This window comes from Neomonachus schauinslandi, chromosome 2 (assembly GCF_002201575.2).
Source record: "Neomonachus schauinslandi chromosome 2, ASM220157v2, whole genome shotgun sequence".
NCBI classification, from domain to species: Eukaryota; Metazoa; Chordata; class Mammalia; order Carnivora; family Phocidae; genus Neomonachus; species Neomonachus schauinslandi.
Window position 1 is genome coordinate 51,693,605 of NC_058404.1, and position 18,606 is coordinate 51,712,210.

The window sequence follows — 18,606 nt, forward strand, 5'->3', positions numbered from 1 at the left end:
GTCTTCCGAGTATTCACATCTGCAGAGTCACCAAATATATTCAAGACTAGAAAAAAAACACCTCAAAGTTGAACGAGGTGAATGCCAAGAGAGGCCAAGGAGAAAAATAACCAGAGATCAATAGGCAAAAGAATGAGAGCAAAAAACAAACACACAAACAAAACTCTCCTGGAACTTTTCCAGTCCGTTCCATCCTTTTGGGCTTAGCAAGAAACTGGTGGGGTCCAGCTGACCTCGGATAACAGGGCAGATCTGAGGTAACCCTCCTTCACACCACGCATGGGATTGGCCAGCAGGGCCCTGTGAAGCTCCAGAATTTAGAACCCAAGGACAGCATGGTGTGGCTGTGTCCTTGGCAAGTCCTGATCTTTCTCCAAGCTCTTTGCACATCTCCAGGGGACCGAGCCACGCTCAGGTGTGTAGACAAAAGGTTAAAAACAGACTCATGACTGCCTTGCGGCTGGATCTCTAGAAATCTAAGTCATCGTGGCCAAAGCCATCTGTTCTGTCCATGGTGAGGTTTTTAAACCTCCTTTCTGTGAAAGCAGGAGTTTTAACTACCTTCTCAGCTTCTAGGCCAGAGGCCTCGCCTGCCTCCTGCTCTGGAGTCCTTGGCCCCAAGGGGGCCTCTTCTTGCTCAGAAATGGAGCTTTCTGGGTACATATCTGTGACTTTTCTCTCTGGACCAGGGAGTACCTTGGACTCCTCTTCGAAGCTCCTCATGTCTCCATTCAAAGGCTTTTCTACAGAGCCTTTCTGAGAGAGCTGAGAGCAGTTTCCCAGAGATGATGTGATGGAGGAGGAGAGACCTGCTTTCCTGCCTGACCTCCGGCAGGGGCTATCTCCACCTGGGGTAGGCGGCAGTGCTGGCTTCCCCTCTTGATCTGGGCTTCTGTTTCCAGAAGTCTCACCCGGCTGGCCCTGTCCCCAGCCGACCTGCGGGCTACCTTCTTCCTCCCCTTGGTTTCCCCCTCCCGACTCTGGCTGCCCCTCTCCTTCAGCTTCCGGGGCCTCTGCAGTTTTGACACCATCGTTCTGTCCTCCTGGACTTGGGTCACCTCCTCCAGAGGCTTCATCTTCCAAAGCGGTGTCAGCCCCAGAGCCCTCCTCGGTGTTTTCTTCCTTCCCACCAGAGCCCTGCTCCTCCCCACCTGCTGCCTCTGGGACACTGCTTCGTCCAGCCCCTGTGCTCCCTTCTCTCTTCTGAGCAGTTGCCTCCTCCTCCCTCCCTCGGGGGTCTCCGTCTTTGCCAAGGGTCTGGCTGTTCTCACCCTCGCCCCACCCCTCTGTCCCAGGGTCCTGGTCTAACCCCAGCTCCAGGCCTCCAGTGGACCCCTGGACAGTCCCTGTCCCCAAGGGGTCCCCCTGAAGCAGCTCCATCCCTCTCTTCTCGGGGGCTGCCTCTGCTGCCTCGCCACGAGCACACGCCCCTTCCTTCTTCTGCAGAATGTGCTGCAGGTCGAAGGCCTTTTGGATGGGTGCCCTGGATGCCCCCGTTGTGTCCTTCGGGGACGTGGGGATCACTTTCTTCCTCATGCAGGCCTCACAGGGACAAAACTCCTCCCCCTCGGCCTCCCCAACCAGCCAGGTCCCCAGGGCTCCGCTGAGAGTTGGTGCATCCTCCTCCTCTGCGGGGAAGGGGCCGGGCCCCTGGCTTCCAGCCGGCCCGGAGAAGGCCGAGAGGTACCTCAGGCCCTGGAGACGGCACCTGCGCTGCTCCATCTGCAGGGACTTCTCCCACCTGAGGCCTTCCCGGGCCGGCCCCGGCCTCTTCCCCACTGCCTGGCTCCAGATCTTCTGGAGCTCTTTCTCAGTGCTATCTCGGAGCCGAAGGCCCAGGTCCTGCTGCAGCTCTGCCACCATCTGGTCCAGCAGGCTGTTGTTCTGCAGGCTCCAGCGGGCTCGGAGCTCCGCGGTGGCACTACCAAGGTGGGCCATGAAGGCCTTCTCCATCTTCCTCAGCAACTTGGACACCCAGAGGGGCTCAGGGTCCAGAGACACTCTGCGGGCCGGAGAAGAGCTCGTCTCCCTAGGTCCCTGGGTGCACTTGGCCTGGGCTTGAGCATGGCATGTCTCAGCTGCTTTGGGCAGCTTCTCCAAACCAGGTTCCATGTGGGGGCCACTGGCATTTGCATCCCTGTCGCTGAGGCTCCTAGGGAGCTCTGTGGGTTTCTCTCTTTTTCCTGGAGGGCAAAGTATAGTGGAGGCAGGGTCTCTTCCTGCTTCTTCTTCCTGCACACTCTTATCTTCCTGTGCACCCTCCCCATCCTGAGAGTTGGTCTCTGACAGTTCTTGTCCCGTGACTCTTCCCTCTTCTGGGAATCCCTGGACACCATCTCCTTGCAGTGCTGCGATTTCTTTTTCTTCTCTGACTTTCTCTAGCGGTACCTCCTCTTCTTGCATTGTGTTTTCAACTACTTGGTCCAGGTTCCTGCCCAGAACCTGCCCCCCACTGTTTCTGTCTGCCTCATCTTTTCTGCTGGCACAAGCCCATGCTTGGGAATTTGAAGAGGCCGTGGAACCACTCAGCTGTTGGTTTCCTGGATCCTCTCGGTTCTCGGAGGTTCTAGAATCAGGCCTCTGGGAGGGGATTTTCAAGGGCAGGGCTACCCTCTCAGGGACCAGGGCGCACTCCATGGCACAGGGTCCACTGCCCTCCCCTGAGCCTCTGGAGCCACTGCCAACATCCACACCAGATGAGGATGTCAGTGTGAAGTCCTCCGTCATGACGTCAGACCTGAGGCCCGGCAGAGCCTGGCACCAGCCAAGCTCCCAGAGGCCAGAGTCCAGCTCACCACGCCTGAGGCCGCACCCTGGCCACAGGGCCTGGAAGGTGCTCAGGAGCTCCTGGTACCGAGGAGAGTCTATGAACCTCACTTTGCCAGTGGGAGACCCAAGGTCTTCATCAAAGAAGTGGAGCCCAGCAAGACAGGTGATAAGGGCCTGGGCAGAGCGGCTGAGCCTCCTGCCCGCTGCGCTGGACACTTCGGGCAGGCTGCTGGGCCGGCCCTGCTTGGAGCCCATTAGTGCTTTCATGATCTGTATGGAGGCAGAGACCTTGTGCGGAAGCACGCACGGGCCCACTGAACAGTCCACGGCCATGCCTTTGCCTGATCCAGCCTCCCTGGGGTCTTCTGAAACTCCGCTACAAGGAAGATCGTCTTCTGACTTGGGATGAGCATCACCAGTCACTGGGAGGGCTCCGTCTGGCTCCGCTTTCTTGCTGGCGGCCCCTTCATGTGACGGTTGTCTGACCTGCATTGGCTCCCCCAGACATTCTGGGGAACGTTTGTCAACAGGATCCTCCTTGGGGCCTTCTGGGTCATCCCCTGCCACAACTGTGCTCTCACCCACCACCTCACATTTCATGGGTATGGGCTCCACTGGGATGTTGCTCAGCCATTCACGGACCACAGCATCTGGTGAGGCTTGGGGCAGAGCACACAGCGCCATTCTGCTATCTCTCTCTTGCCCTTCTAGGCTTTCCCCTCCACCAGCAACCTTCTCTCCCTGGAATATTCTCCCAGACCTGGGGCCACAGCTGGAGCTGCCCCTTCTCGAGGCTTTGACTGCTTTCCCCATGGCCCCTGACTGAGAGCCGGGGGGCCAGGGGCACCATGCCTCAGGCTTTCCCTCCCCCAGCTCTCCCCCGCCTGGCCCCCAGTCAGCACTGGGGTTGCTGCAACATGAAGGGTATTTCTTGACAAAAGGCCATGTCCTTGGCGGGGTGGGACAGTATCTGCTGCATACCAAGGGGACCTCAGAGAAGGGCCCCTGGCTGCGCAGTGGCTGGGAGGTCTGCAGGGCGTGAGTCTTATCACTGGGGGTCCTGTGGAACAGGGATGTGCTGATCGGTGAGCAGTCGCAGCCTCTGTGGGCTCCCGGCATCCCTCCCTCGGACTGTCCAACTGGCAGAACTAAAGGCCGGGAAGGCTTGGGAATGCCGCCCCCTGCCTTTTTGTCCAGACCATCAGCTTGGCTGCTCAAAGAGTCTGATGGGTTGGAAGGTGTGGGAGCTAATGAGCGTGCCCTGAACTCAGGGTCCCCTTCAGTCTCAGCAGAGGGAGAGTATGGGGGGTAGAAATTGGAAGCACAGTCAGAATTGCTCACAGGGGTAATGAGAGCACTGCAGACCCCCTGTGCATACTGGGAATGAAGAGAGGCAGAGGAGAGCGGCCCTGTGTCCTGGGAGGCCTGGTTCCCGGCCCTGGGTGAGCTTGCAGAAAGGGGTGGTGCTGAGCCATTTGGGCAGGCCCTGCGTCTGCTGGGCGGTCCCGGCATTTGCCTGGGCACAGGTGAGCCAGGTGGGCGGTGGGTATACCTTTGGGTGTGGTGCTGCCTGGGGTGGCCTATCTGAGCCCCTTGGCTGAGACCAGAAATGCTGGGTGAGGACACAGCACTGACTCTGCCCCCCTGCTTTCTCCTCCCACCCGGGACTGAGGCAGAAGGTGGAGAATGGCCTGCAGTGTCCCCAGAGCCAGAATGACCTGGAGCCAGGGGTGGTCTCCTCCCAGACCTACCCTTAGCCTGGGAGTGCCTGGTACCCTGTCCACTGTCCTCTGCCTGAGAGTCCTCGTTCCTCAAAGACCAGGGACTCACCGTGGGCGGACTGGGGCCTTCCCCCTGAATGGCCTTTGTCCGGGAAGTAGTCACGGCCCTTGTCTTGCTCAGGCAGCCCTGGTGCTGCTTACCCCTTTCACTAGACTCCTCGAGAGACTCAGCACTCTCTGAGGAGTCAGAAAGAGCACCTGCTGTGCCTCGGGTCTGGGGCTTCAGGCAGCTATGGGGCTCCCTGCTGCCCTGCCCTGCTTCCTGTGGACCTGGGCCCTCACTAGTCCAGGATGGGCTTCCAGCTTCCCACCCTGCTCCCCTCTGGGAGGCAGCCCCCGAGGCTGAATGTAGGTCGCAGCTGTCCACGCTGCCTTCCGGAGACCTGGAGCAGCAGGAGGAGTTTGGCTCAGAGTCTTTGGGGGGTCTGTCCCTAGAGGTAGGGCTGACACTGTCCTTGCTGCTTCTTTTCCTGCTGGTGAACACTTGGCTACAGGGCCTCCTGGAATGGGAGTGTTGGGTCAGCCTGGGTCTCCTCCGAGAGGCTGTCCCCTCTCCCTGGGTGAAGTACAGGGGGTTCATCCAGATCTCATACCTGGTGCCTGGCTGCCACCGGCCTCGGCCAAGGGCTTCTTCACATCCTGCCTCACAGGGCCCCTGTCCCTGTGCCCCAGGCTCTGGGGAACCCCCAGGGTGATCCTCCCACACACAGTGGAGGGAGTCCACCTCCCCCAAGACAGGGACCTCCTCACTGGCTGCTGTGAGGGCACTGGCCCTCCCCACCCTCCTGGACCACAGGAGTGCGTCCTCACCAAGTAGGTGGAAGCGGACTTTCATCTCTACAGACAGGCTGCCATCCTCGTTCATGCGGACCTTTTTCTCAACATCGTCACTGGCCACCAATGGGCCAAGCTGGGCAGGCATGTCCTGAGGGTGTCTGTCAGGAGCAGGGCCCGTCTGAGCGTGATGCAGGGACACTGGGGGGTCGCTGAGACCAGACCTCTCTGACAGCAAGGAAAACCGCCGTGGCTGGCTGCCCGACCTGGACCTTGAGTGGATCACACTCTGCTTGGCCTTTGGCCCCCAGCTTCCTGGCACACGATGAAAGTAAGAGAAAAGAGGAAAGACAGTGAGCTACTAGGGGGAGCTTCAGGATCGGAGAATAAAGGCTAGCCATGAGGCTTTCATCATTTAAATACCCCTGCCGCCCCCAAAACCACAAAGTAAGGGCAGAAACCATTCTAGAATGAATATCCAGTCTGCAATCTGTGAACCAGCAAAGCCTAGTGAGATGAACTTAACGTCTGAATTCAGTCTCAACTCTGCGATTTCCTTGCTGTGTTGTTTTTGGCAGAGACTCCTTACTGAGTTGTAAAATAATAATGGTAGGTTTGTTTTGACGATGCAGGGCAATGCATGTAAAACTTTCTGCAGAGTTGCTAGCACAAAGTATGTTTTCGATAGACAACAGAGTTGGCAGGCAGAGCAGCAGGGCCCAGAGCTAAACTCCGGGCCCGGCTCATGCCCACCCCCAACATAGGAAGCAAAATCAATAAGCTGCTGTAAAGGTGCCTGATTGTAAACTGTAAGATGCTTTGCAATTATTAGTGGTGATTTATCATCCTAACACTCATCAAGCTTTGGGGTTGATAAATGATTGCAAGGAAGGACCTGGACACACAATAGCAAGACTTGATAGTCAAGCCTGCACTCTAGCCATGAAAAAGAGAAGAAAAGGGAGCCACTGAAGGAAGAAAGAAGTGATCCCAAGTAGGAATGAAGCCTTTAGTACTTTCTCATTTCATCTCCTCCTGATTGGCAAGAAGAAAAGGCTAGTGGAGGCTGAGCCTATGGCCAGCAAAAGAACAGATCCCCCTACTTGAGTCCATCTAGACAGAAGGTTTCGCCAAGCTCTGCTCTTCCATGAGCACCTAATGAGACTAGGATCTACTCCAAAGGGGGCTCTGTGGCTAATAGGTCCTTATACCTCTAGCACCTGGCATGCAGTGATCACTAAATCCATTATTGTCATTTCTTAGTAGCTTTTCACAAAGGATATTATTTTGTTTATTCACCAAATTTGCCCATTTCCATTCCAATAATTTTGCTGAAAATTTCAACCTGCAGTTGTTAATTATGCCTTTAAAATAATGTGTTTTTAAATAACAACACCTACACTCTGGCACATAGTAGGCTTTTTGGAGAGATATACATACAGTTAGATGTATAGACTGATGAATAGATGGAGGATCAATGGTTATTGTTAGTTTTAGTCCATTTCGCTTCTACTGTTGTCTAAGGGAGTCATGACTCTTGAAAGATGCAAATGCCACATACCCATGGTCCATTGCCTCCATAATGTCATGCCCACCATGGTCCTTAATAAAGCTTATTTTAGATCCTAGAAATTTAGAGTTCAAGATTTCCTAATCCCTATTTTCTTTAAATACCAGACTCCCCCCTCTCATACACCAGGCAAATTTCAACCCAATTAAGGTAGATGGCAGTAAGAAAGAGGAAGAGGCAAGGGTGACCCAAAAAAAGTGGGATACCCAAAAATTTGGGCCAAAAGGCAGGTTTTTAAAATTATCTAGAAAGGATATCTGCTTAGTCCTACTGAACCACTATCCAGGGCAAATAAAATTCGGGAAACTCCAAAACTAACTCACCAGTTTTGTTTCTTGGAGTCTGCCCAGATAAAGTTTCAGTTCCGTATCTTCTAGAATCTTCCATTGCCAGAGGTTTGAAAGACTCGTAGCCAGCGCATACTAGCACTGAAGGACTGCGGAGCAGACCCTTCAGAGAGTCCACCTGAAGAAGGAGAGTGTTGAATTAGGAGTCCCGGTTTGCAGAGCCCCTCTTCTACCCAGGGAGACATAGGTAGAAGAAGAATCCCATCACTCTGGCCCTTTCCTGAAGTTTGCATATCTCACCCCAGAATTCTGTCCTACCCACTTGCCATAATACCTCCATAACTAGCTGGGGGCAGAGGTCCTATCCCCATCACCTTCTTCTCTCCCTATACCCCTCCCCCCACCCGGTTTAAGGCCTGTGGTTTAGGGGTTCTTCTGGATGCCTCAGGTGGAAAACATTTCAAGAAGTCTTTGGCCTGCTTCCCTGCCCACCCTTGCACCCTCCAGAATATGTATTTTTTTTTAAAGCAACCAGAACAGAAAGGCCTCCAGCTTCCCTATGGAGATCTGATTCACTATCTCACTCACTTCCCACAAAGAGTTCTCTCCTGGGTCCAATCTGTGTTTTCCAGTATAATCTCGAGCCCATCACCTCTGCTTTCCGCCCTTCTGGAACAGGGAAGGGCAAGGCTGCTCTCTCTACAGTCTCCTCCAATGATTCCCTAGGGTCCTGCTCAGAGGCTTATGCCATCCTTTCCCACCCACCCTAGGACATCCTGGGCTGGATGCTGAACAGGCAACATTGCATTCCAGGAAACAAGTCCCTGCTTTTAGAAAAATCTCACATGGCCCTGAGGCCCCCACGGCACATGTGAGACTTTGCACTATTTATGACATTATATAGTAACTGGCAGTGTTGGGGGATTTAGTTTCATCTTCAAAGGGCTGAATTTGTTCTTCTTTATTTTCTCAAATTAGAAGGGTATGTTCATTAGCAAGGAAATGAGAAAAAGAGAACTCTTGCATCCTCTCCCCACAAATGACATTAAATTAGCTGTACACCAGATCTTTCAACCTAGTTGATTAGAAGTTTCTTTCAAACTACTAAGCACATTTCTTTGTTGATTTAGAGCTCTAGTGCATCACAAAAATGCAAACATGACCCAAGTCTATCAATTTATAGAGACATATCAATGTATTCATATCCCTTATACAATAAGAAGCCAAATGGACTACATGACCCAAGTCTATCAATTTAGAGTAGTCATACTTCTAGGAAATCAGACTTTTCCAAGGAGGAAAAAAAAGAACTCAGGGTTAAATGATGCTTCCATTCTAGAAAAAGGTCAAGGTTTAGGATCCACACACAAAAAAAGAGAGTTATTGAGAGTATATTGAGAGTGTTCACCCAGTTGAGGACCTGAAAACTGATAATCATGCCACAGCCTGCCCTGGGGAGCAATGAGACCATTTTGTTTACAGAAACTCTAATAGTTCTGCATTAAGTCTATAAGAAAATACACTAATATTTTTTTCTCCAATTAACTTACTTTTGTACCTGCTCTCTCCATTTCGCCATACCCACTAAACTGTAGCTAATTGAAGGTAGGGACCTAGACTTATTTTCTGTATCCTCTGCATGAAGCACATGCTGGTACATAGCGAATGTGCCATAATTTAGGAGTTTTCTTACATTATGACTCTGACATTATTAATTCGATTCTATCATTTGCCAGCCATGCAACTATGAGCCAATTACTTAACCTCTGTGCCTCAATTTTCTTACCTATACAAAAGAAATAATAACATGAATTGCCTTGTGAGTTTGTGTAGTAGATGTCATGTCCTAGATTAGTCAACCTCTGTTTTACTCTCTTTCTGGTGTAATTTCCAGTATGGCAGAGTGTACAAAGCTCTATATACATTTTCTGGACTCCCTTGCAGCTAGACTTCTAACCATGAAATCATTTCCAATAATTAGATGCACTTGCACAAGGTAGGAGAAATGACAGTGAAGTAGAACCCATCTTTCTTTTGCTTTTGACTGTTGCCACAAGAGAAAAGTCAAAGGCATAAAGAGGCATGTGCAGCTGCAATGGCAAAAGCCACACTCATTTTTCCAGTACCCAGTCACCAGCTTTCTCGATATCAACAGACAGCAGTGGCACATGACCTGCCTCATTCCAGACCACAGCAATGGTGGGCTAATACTGAACTCAATTATTCCAGGGACATCACCCCAACAACCCACTTGCTTGATTGTGTTAGAGGTATCTATCCAGATAGGTCAATTCTGTGATATTCTGGGAATTATTTCCAGAAACCAAGCTTATGCTCCTCCAGCTTTCCAATCTTTAAGCACAAAACTCTCTGTGTATAATTGCTTCATGCTTAAGATACGTACAGAGGTTTCTGTTTCCTATACTGAATCATGACTGATTCAATGTAGAGTATCAGAGGTTGTTGCAGGCAATAGACCCTCAAGGGGAGGAGTCTTGGATTAATTATTTGACCTGATTGGGTTTGAAGGCAGTGATAGTCTGGTTATAATGCGACACTGGTGGCCTAAGACACAAAGTGATAAAACAGGTTCTTGAATGATCACCTCTGATAGTAGGATGCAGTGCTTAACTGAGAGCAGGACTTTGACAATCACTGGCTGTCATGATAGATCTTTCTAATGAGAATGAGAGCTTCAAGGACTATGGAGTAGGCTGGCTTCTCTGACTTAAAGAAAATGGCAAGCTCGAGGTCTAAACTCTCAGTTCAGGGATGGCCAGAGGACCTAGGTGCTTCTACTACTATAAAAGAATCTCTTTTCTCTTGTAGCAAACATCAGCTGCAGAAACTGATCCTTCTAGTTGTTGAAATACAACTGAAATGATTGTTGTATGATCTGTCAAGCCATAAAGCAAGTGTGTCAAAGCAGGACCCCATCATCAGGAGGTGGTGACATGTACTAGATCAGGCTCCAGGCATTTGAACGGAAGACATAAGTAAATTGCATGAGCCACACTCCCAGTTCACCTGCTTCTGCTGCATTGCCATCTTTCCTTCCCGCACACCTAAAACTTCCTGGGGGAGTTCCCTATGACCAGTTAACTGAAGAAGAAAATATTTGATTCTGGATTTCAGATGATTTCACAGGATATGCTGATACAAGTCAAAAGTTGACTGCTGCACCATTACAGACCCACTTGGGGGTCATAAAGGGCAGTGGGGAAGGAAAGTACAGGGGACAATGTAATTTGATCGGCTACTTTTCACAGAAGGAGCAATGGCAGGAGGTTCTATGGCAATTTGTAGGCAGGAGTTAGCAGTTCAATCCGACAATCAAGGCCTTGGAAGGAACAAGACTGGAGGGCTGGTGACAAGGAACTCTAGAGAAGAATCTGTAAATGGGTCTCCCAGAATGTGCCTAGAGAACGAGAACATTTGTGTCCCATTGAATGCTCACCAGAAGGTGATAATCATGTGGACAAATGACCTGTTCAATGGATGTTAGTCATTCTTTTCCTCCAACCACCCCAAGGTGTGCTCAACTTGATTATGAACAGAGTGACAAAGTAAACTTGAACTAGGAATGTGAACTACCTTATTCATGTGGGTCTGACTGCCATGTCTGCTAAGGATCCAATCTTCTAAGAGCAGAGATCCATGCTAAACTTGTGCCAAAACACTTGTGATTTGCAGCATACCTTGAGGTACTCAGCAAGCCATCTCATGGGAAGCTAATGACATTGAACCCCTCCATCATGGGGAGAGTCAGAAATGTGGATTCACTGGAATAGGCACTAATTTTGAATACGTATTTTCTTCCTTGCCCACATACTTCCGTGGACTTACTGAATACCTCATTCATCATTGCCATAATCCATGAGGATTACTTCTATCCAAAGAACTGATTTTATAGCAAAAGAATTGAGGCAATGCACTAACACCCATGGAATTCACTGTGTAGCCATATACTACATCACCCAAAAGTAGCTATAACTTATAGAACGGTGGCTCATTCTATGGGCACCAACTGAAAGTAATCACTTTATAATGTTGAGGCATTATCTTGCAGGATGTGATATGTGCTCTGGACTGGCAACCACTATACAGTATAGTGCTGTTTCTCCACAGACAACAGATACCTGGGAATTAAGGGGTGGGAATATGAGCAGCTCCTTTCACTATTACACCTATGACCTAGCTACAAACATTTTGCTTCCCATCCCAAAAACTTCAGGCTCTGCTAGTTTGGAGGTCTCTGGGTCCAAGGGAAAATGTTCCCACCAGGAGACACACAGCAAGTCAGGAAAGCTGAAAGTTGAGACAGTCACTTGGCCATATGGGGATCCTTGCAACAGTGAACCAACAGGCAACAGGGGGGTTCTGTGTTGAATGGGTGATTGATTCTGTAATGGGTCTCTCAGAATGAGAGTTTGGATCCTATTCAAACTTGGTTAGGGGGAATAGGGTTGCTGTTATGCAAATAGAGTCGGGGGGAAAGTAATCTATAGCCCAGGGAATCCCTTGAGCGCTTTCTGTGGCTGCCATATTCAGGGTTAAAAATTAACACAAGACTACAACGGCTCAGGAAGGACCTCCAAGGGCTGAGTCCATAAGAATGATGTAGCACATGCAGCACGTAGTAAACGCACCATAATTCAGATGGTGGAATTGGTCCAGCCATTCTACCATATCCATAACCACATTCAGCTGAGGTGCTGGCAGAGGGCAGAGGGAACATGAAATGGACAGTAGAAGGAAACCTAATACCATCAATGGCCTTGCAGTAGATAACCTAGTTTTCTTCACAACTCTGCTAGGCATGAATCAATTTTCTATGTTTTGCCCTTGCCTCCCTCTAGCACTTTTTATAAGGTATTTTGGTGACTTGATAGTTAAGTCTTAAGACAGAGGCTACAAAGGTGGGCTTGTGCCCAGAGGATGGATGGTACAGTGCTGATGTGACTCTGGGGGGAAGGCGAATATGTTTTGATTGTTGGAAAGACAGCTACATACTTAGGTGGGAACATGCTGCTGTAGCTGCTGCTTGTAAATTTAAGTAGTGGTAGAATAGTGTACACAGGTGTTAAGTAGTGATAGGATTAGATTATGGGGAAACTGTTGATTCGATCAAGCCACCTCCATCCTCCATCCTGTGCACCTACAGTGTACATTCATGTTCTGCAGGAGCTGGAAAGGCAAAAATTATTCCCTAGCCTTCTTCACAGTTCGGGCTATATGCAGATTGGGTTCTCCATCAATTAGATGCACTCGATCAAGTCTGGGAAAGCAAGTGAGGCAGACACCATCTCTTCTCGCTTCTGGTTGTTGTTGCTGCGAAGCAAATGTGTGGGTACCAGGAGGCCATAGCAGCCCAGGCAGCAGGCTAGACCCGGCACCCCAGAGCTCCTGCATGTCAAGAGTGTCAAGATGCAACTGTGGCAGTTTCCTGATCCCAGATTTATAAGCTTGGATGCCACTATAGAGAAGTATTCTTGAACTCAATAATCACAGTAGCTTCAAGCAGGGTAGTAGCTTCCTGCAGAATGCTGGGAGCTATTCCTGTAGACCCAGCTTAGAGCTCATGCCTCCAGCTGTCCAAAGATTTGGGAATCCCCTAATGTCCTGCATTAGATTATTTTCTGCTCAAGGTACTTTGAGGAGTTTTTGTTTTCTGCACTGAACTCTCCCTGAAATAGATGGTATTGGATAATAGAAGGATTGCATAAGAAAATAATAAAAGTGTGCAAAGCACAGTGTCTGGCACTCACTAAGCACTCACTAAACGGTAAGCAAAATACAAATAATAATTGCTTATTTAACTGACTACATGTCTCCACTCCTTTAATTCACCTTTAATTAGTAGCAAGGCAATCAGTGCCTCTTTGTAAAGAATAACCTCCCCATTCCATCTAAGTATTTTGATCTGAGGTCCAGAGAGCTTTTTAAAGGAAATAGCATACCCCAGCAGCCTACCTTTTTCCCACTTGTCGTGTACACCTGCTTCACAGGAAAGTGCAAAAGATCTGAGGCTTTGCTGAGAAAGGCCGACAGGTTCCTTGTATTTCTATGGCTGAGAACCATTGTCTGCTGGAATCTAGGGTCTCCATTCTTAACCAGCATTATCCTCCTTGGGGCCTTAGGACCCTTGCAGGAAGAGGATGTTCCTGGTGCCTCACATCGGCTTTCAAAATCCCTTGACTGCTGAGCAGATGGGCTTCTCCCTTGTGGCCAGTCTGGCCTACTGGGTGTTTTGGGGGGCTTCTTATCAGAGCAGAGGTAGCAGCCACCATCTTCCAACTGTTCCAGGGTACTGAGGCCATGAAGGCCCCGGGGCGTGGTGACAGAGCGCACCCCAAAGGAGAGAGGCACACGCTGAGAGAGCTCGTCCATCAGAGCACCAAAGCTCTTGAACACACGCTGGTCAACAGCCAAGCGAACCCCAGCAAACCGGGGATCCCCTCGCTTGAGGAAGGTTATCTTCTTGGCTGGCGTGACCTGGGTGACAGAGGGGTTCCGGGCCACGGAAGGCAGGAGGCACTCACGGTGGCTTGGGGCCTGGGCATCCCTCAAGGTGCTGTTCATGGTGGAGAGGCCCAGACAGCTGGAATGGATCAGAGGAAGAGGAGAGTCAGAGACAACCCAGGGGAGTTTACATTTCCTCTCTCCCCTTTGTTACAGAGGTGCTTCCAGACCATCCCAAATTTGTACCACTCAGCTACGTAGAAGCTGGTTAATCCATTTTGATGAAATAGAAGGAAGGCCAAAGGTCTGGCACCAGATAGATATGAATTCAAATCCCAAACCCCACTTACTACCTGTGTGACCCAGGAGGTTAATGACATAATCTGTGTCTTGGTGGATCCCACCTGTAATATGCAGCCATATTCATTCTGCATAGTGCCAGGTCTCATGTGTAACAGGGGAATTCCCAGCTCTCTGGATTCATGTCTTCTGGTGCCAGGTGAGCAGAATCCCTTGGGACAGGAGTATAGACAAGGAGACTTGTAACCCACCATGTCTTCTCTTTATTATCTGGTAATGTTTGCTTTGACGTAGAAAGAATGCCCCCCTCCTCCCATCCCTCCAAAGTCTTTGGAAGATGCATGATGGACCCTATGGGAGAGTACCCCAGCCCACTGCCATCGACGTGGGAGACTGGGGGCTTAGCCCAGCCTTGATAGGGTCGATCCCTTTCATCCACGTATTCATTTCTATTCCCCCTTCAGGAAAGCCCCATTGTCTTGCCTGGGACTTTGGAAAAGCCTCCCACAGGCTCTCCCTGTCATTGCCATGCTCTGTTCTGTGCACCTGCTGGCCAATTTGTCCTGAAACCCAGTTTTTACCTGGGCATTTCCTATGCTCCAAACCCTTCAAATGGTTCCCCAGTGTCTGCAGAAGAAGCTCAGGCTTGTTACCCTACAATTCAAGGGTCCCTCAGGCTTCCTTCTGACTTCCCCCTTAGAGCCTCAGCTCCTGCTTCTTTCCCACAGGAGTTCTCCACTCCCATCTAGCCTCCTGGTTCCGAGGCTCTCCCCACATGGCAACCCCCATCCTTCTGCACCCTGCCTTGGATTCCCTCCTTTGTGGAGCCTGCCCCAACCGCCTAGTCTGGGGCAACCCCCATTTTCAGTACAACTCCCCTGACATTTCCTATATCCCTGGCCTGTATCCTTCTTGGCCAAGTACCCCAAGCCTGTGAAGCAAACCTGTACTCCCCGGGGTTCTGAGCCCCATGTTTGGCATAGATCAGGGATCCAGGAAATACACACTGATTTCTAATGCCCATATTTCACAGATCCTCGTAACAGTGCTTAATCCTCTCACTAAGCTGACACTTGATGAATTATGATTAGGTAAGGAGTCGTCCCCACTTCCACATGGTTCAGACCACAGCAGGACCCTCATAGATGTGCACACTGCAAGTAAACGTGGTCTTCCCTGCTGTAGCCACGAATCCCACGTATGGCTCAGTGGTGCTCACATCTCCCTTCCTTACCTTTGCTCTCTATCTAGCCACATTCATCTCAGAACTCTTCTCTCATTTTCAAAATGGTGGTGCACAAAGAGGTCTTATAATCCTCTCTCATCTCTGGTGCAAACTTTATAATTAGCTCCTTCAAGTTCCTCCCTCCCAACTAATCCCTTTAAGCTGCTTTCTTAGATCTCCCACTAACATCCCTGCAGTGGCCAGATGCTGTTACCCAAGCATGTCCTCCTGCAGGACTAACTTTTCTTCCCACCTGATTTCCATTTTCACTTGTGATAATGCGCATCCTTCTTGGCCCTCACTGAGGGACTGAGAAGGGAAAGAAGGGTGACTATGTCCCCCAGTGTCACCATGTCCCCAGTGTCAGTGTTCTCTATTGTCACTGTGTCCTCTAATGTCACCATGTCCCACAGTGTCACTGTGTCTTGTTCCCTATGCATTCTGCTGCCTCCAAGGGCTTTCTGGGCAGAGAGAGCCTCTCTAGAGACCTCTGGGACAGCAGCTCTGCAGTGAGAAGGGAAGCTTTCATAGGGAAAGCAGAAATATGGCCTAAATCAAAGGCAAAGACCATTCTGTAGCTCCCCGAGGACCCAGGCAAAAGTGTAACATTGGAACATACGCTCAAGAGACTGCCCCTTTCTTCTGGCATTCTTCTAGAAAATAACATCTTTTTGAATTAGAATTCTCAATCTCCAACTGGGTTTCTGAACTAAAAAGAGAATAAAAAGAGAAATGGATCCAAAGTACCAAAGATCAGGCTAGTATCAGCCACAGTTCACCATAAAGACTCCTTCTCAGCATGAGACCAAGCACATGGCCCAGAGAGAAGTTGAGGGAAATTACTGATCATCCCCTGCTGAATGCACTTAGGTGCACTCAAATAACTGACGAGATTCTGCATATAACTAGGTGGCTTGCACATATGCATAAATACACACATAGACACACATGCATATGCAGGGGTGCACACACATGCACACACGTGTGTGTGCATGTATACGTACACACACACACACACACACACATGTTAGAAAAAAATTTAGGACCCAGGAGAACGAGCTGAAGGACCCAGGGTGGCCTAGATTTGTGCACTGTGAAAGGTGAGGACGCATATGACTCACACTGCTCCTCACGGGAAGGTGAGACAACTGCTTGCTCTCCAGACTCACTGATTGAAACAAACAGGTTCAGCTTCATCTCTTGGCAAGTGGCTGAGAAGTATGACCTTCTCTTGCAGCTACAGGGAAGGGAGAAGCAAACTGATTTTCTTTTTCAAAGAGGCTTAATAAACTTTTGATTCATTCACCTTCAAAACAACCTGGCCAGACCAGGTTATTCATTCATTCAATCACCCAGTCATTCACTCATTTGTGTACCAATCAAGATTTGGGAGTATCTATTGTATACCAGGCTCTGTGCTGGGTCCTGGAAATATGAAGATTACTGAGACATTTCACGCACCTTCAAAAAGGTCACATTTTAGTGTGACAAGCAAGTACATTATTAAAATTCTGCATAAGAAATGTTCTGAGATATATAACTATAGATATATTATACACAGGGTGAGACTGAAAGCAGATTAAGAGAAACAGCAAATCAGGGAAGACTTCCTGGCAGAGGTGACATGGAGCCTCCTGAGCCGACACCTACAGGACAATTTAAGGGAGCCAGAGAAGGAAGCAGTTAGGACCAGCATGCCAAATAGATATGCCCTTGGTGCCAGCTCTGACCCACTGGGGTGGGTAGCTTGAAGGATGGGAGGAAAGGTGCCCAGGCTTCCTGTGTGATGTGATCGGCTAGCAATGTTGCTGTAGCATCAGGCAAAGAAGGGCCATAGGGTAACAGACATTTGTCATCGGTGCTCTGCTCAGGGCATTTGAGGTGGGGGAGTATGTGCAAAGTTGCAGTGGAGGAAGAAAGCTTGGACATTCAGCAAGAGCCTTCGAGGATGTCGTCCTAGTATCTTAGAAAAGACCCACCCCTCTGGCAGCGGTAGGGAGGGCGGGGCATGGGACGGCAGGAAAGTAATTGGTGAATGAGGGCAATTGCTGTGGGAAGCAAAGGGACTGAGCCTGTAGAGGCTGAGAAGGCAGGACTGGTGACCATCAGAGGGGCTGTAGGGAGGGAGCCCTGCATGGCTCTGGGGGTTTCAGGCTCAGGGACCTGGATGGGAGGTGGTGCTGTCTACTCACCCGGCAAGGGAGCAGAGGGAGAAGCAGTTTGGAGGAAGGGGTAAGGGAGTGGTGGGAAGAGCCATCCTCTCTGTGGGAGCAGATGCACTGCACGTGAGTTCATCTGACATGGCTTTATTAAGGGGGCTGGGGAATACCCCACGAGGATAAAGCAGCCCAGACACAGCTCTGGCAACAGGAACCTCAACAACAGAACCAAAAGCCCTTCTCCACTGAAGTCTGAGGGGCCAAGGCTGGCAAAAGCAAACTCGGGGTTCCTGCATTAGATCCAAGAACAGGTAAGTGCAGTAAAGGAGGACAGTGACAGAGTTTGGTAAAAAAGTGGGGAAACAAGAAGCAGATGTCATTGCAGGCCAAGGTGACCAACTGCTCCAGCTTGCTTGGGACTGCCCTAATTTTAACACTGAACCACCTCCTCAAATGCAGGGACCCAAACTTCTCTTGCCACCCCCTGGCCCCAGCTAACCAAACAGGTAGTCCCCTTCAGTGTGGGGCTGGTGTGGTTTCCCAGGATTAGGTGGCCTTACTCCAGTGGAAGCCGAGATGAGCCGGCACTGCCACGGGTTGCCTTGTGGAGCTGGTTGAGCCCCTAGACTCAGCAAGGCCTAAAACTACTACCCAAACTGGAAAACCGGACTCTTCAGTGATGTGAGCCAACAATTCTCTCCTTAGTTTAATAAATTTGGGTGGAGGTTTCTATTATTTGAAATAGAAAGGGACCTGGACCCACCCAGGAGAAGGACCAATGAGTGTTCTGCCTTTCCTGGATTCCAAAGCTGGGTTTCTGAGTTAGGAAGCCCCCTTGGGTGGGGAAGGCGGCCCTCAAGCCCTTGCCAGATTCTCCTACTCTGCTCCCGGGGTGGGACAGCTGCCCCATTCCCACATGCCAGTGAGGCTGGAAGGGGAGAGAATGTAAAACAGGCCCTCAGATGTGGGACAAAGGATTAATAATCAGCGGATACATACAGTTGCATATGTCAGTTTTTCCCTCACTGCTTTCCTCCTTGTAAAATCAGAAGGTTTCTCTCCCTAAGCAGGAGAGGTAGAGGAATTGACCTCTTTAACAGACAATCAAGGTAGGACTCCAGGCCTGGCCCAGAGAGAGGGTAGCCCAGGTCCATTTAGCGTCTCCTTACCACATGAACCTCCTTCATGGTAGAGAGAAGGCATTCTTTCTTCTGTAAATGGGGTTGAATACTTTCATAAAAATGGATATAAAGGAAAGGAGGTGCCTGACCCTTCTGAT

At 50.0% G+C, this 18,606-nt stretch overlaps 1 protein-coding gene across 1 annotated transcript; it reads right to left on the reverse strand.

Moving 5' to 3' along the window:
* Positions 1–468: 468 nt before the first annotated feature.
* Positions 469–13,763, reverse strand: RP1L1 (RP1 like 1). Its single transcript, XM_021698751.1, has 4 exons — positions 13,155–13,763; positions 7,218–7,359; positions 4,521–5,639; positions 469–3,992 (listed from the first exon to the last, which is right to left on the reverse strand). Exons 1-4 carry the CDS (start codon positions 13,761–13,763, stop codon positions 469–471), a joined length of 5,394 nt encoding a protein of 1,797 aa, XP_021554426.1.
* Positions 13,764–18,606: the final 4,843 nt, after the last annotated feature.

Bases quoted from the DNA above. Each gene is read 5' to 3' on its own strand.
- RP1L1 (XM_021698751.1), bottom strand. From the start codon at position 13,763: ATGAACAGCACCTTGAGGGATGCCCAGGCCCCAAGCCACCGTGAGTGC. The intron at 7,360-13,154 runs GTAGGCTGCTGG...CTCCTTCTTCAG, and splicing joins ACACGACAAGTGGGAAAAAG to GTGGACTCTCTGAAGGGTCT. The intron at 3,993-4,520 runs GTAGGTCTGGGA...CCAACCCATCAG, and splicing joins CAGGCACTCCCAGGCTAAGG to ACTCTTTGAGCAGCCAAGCT.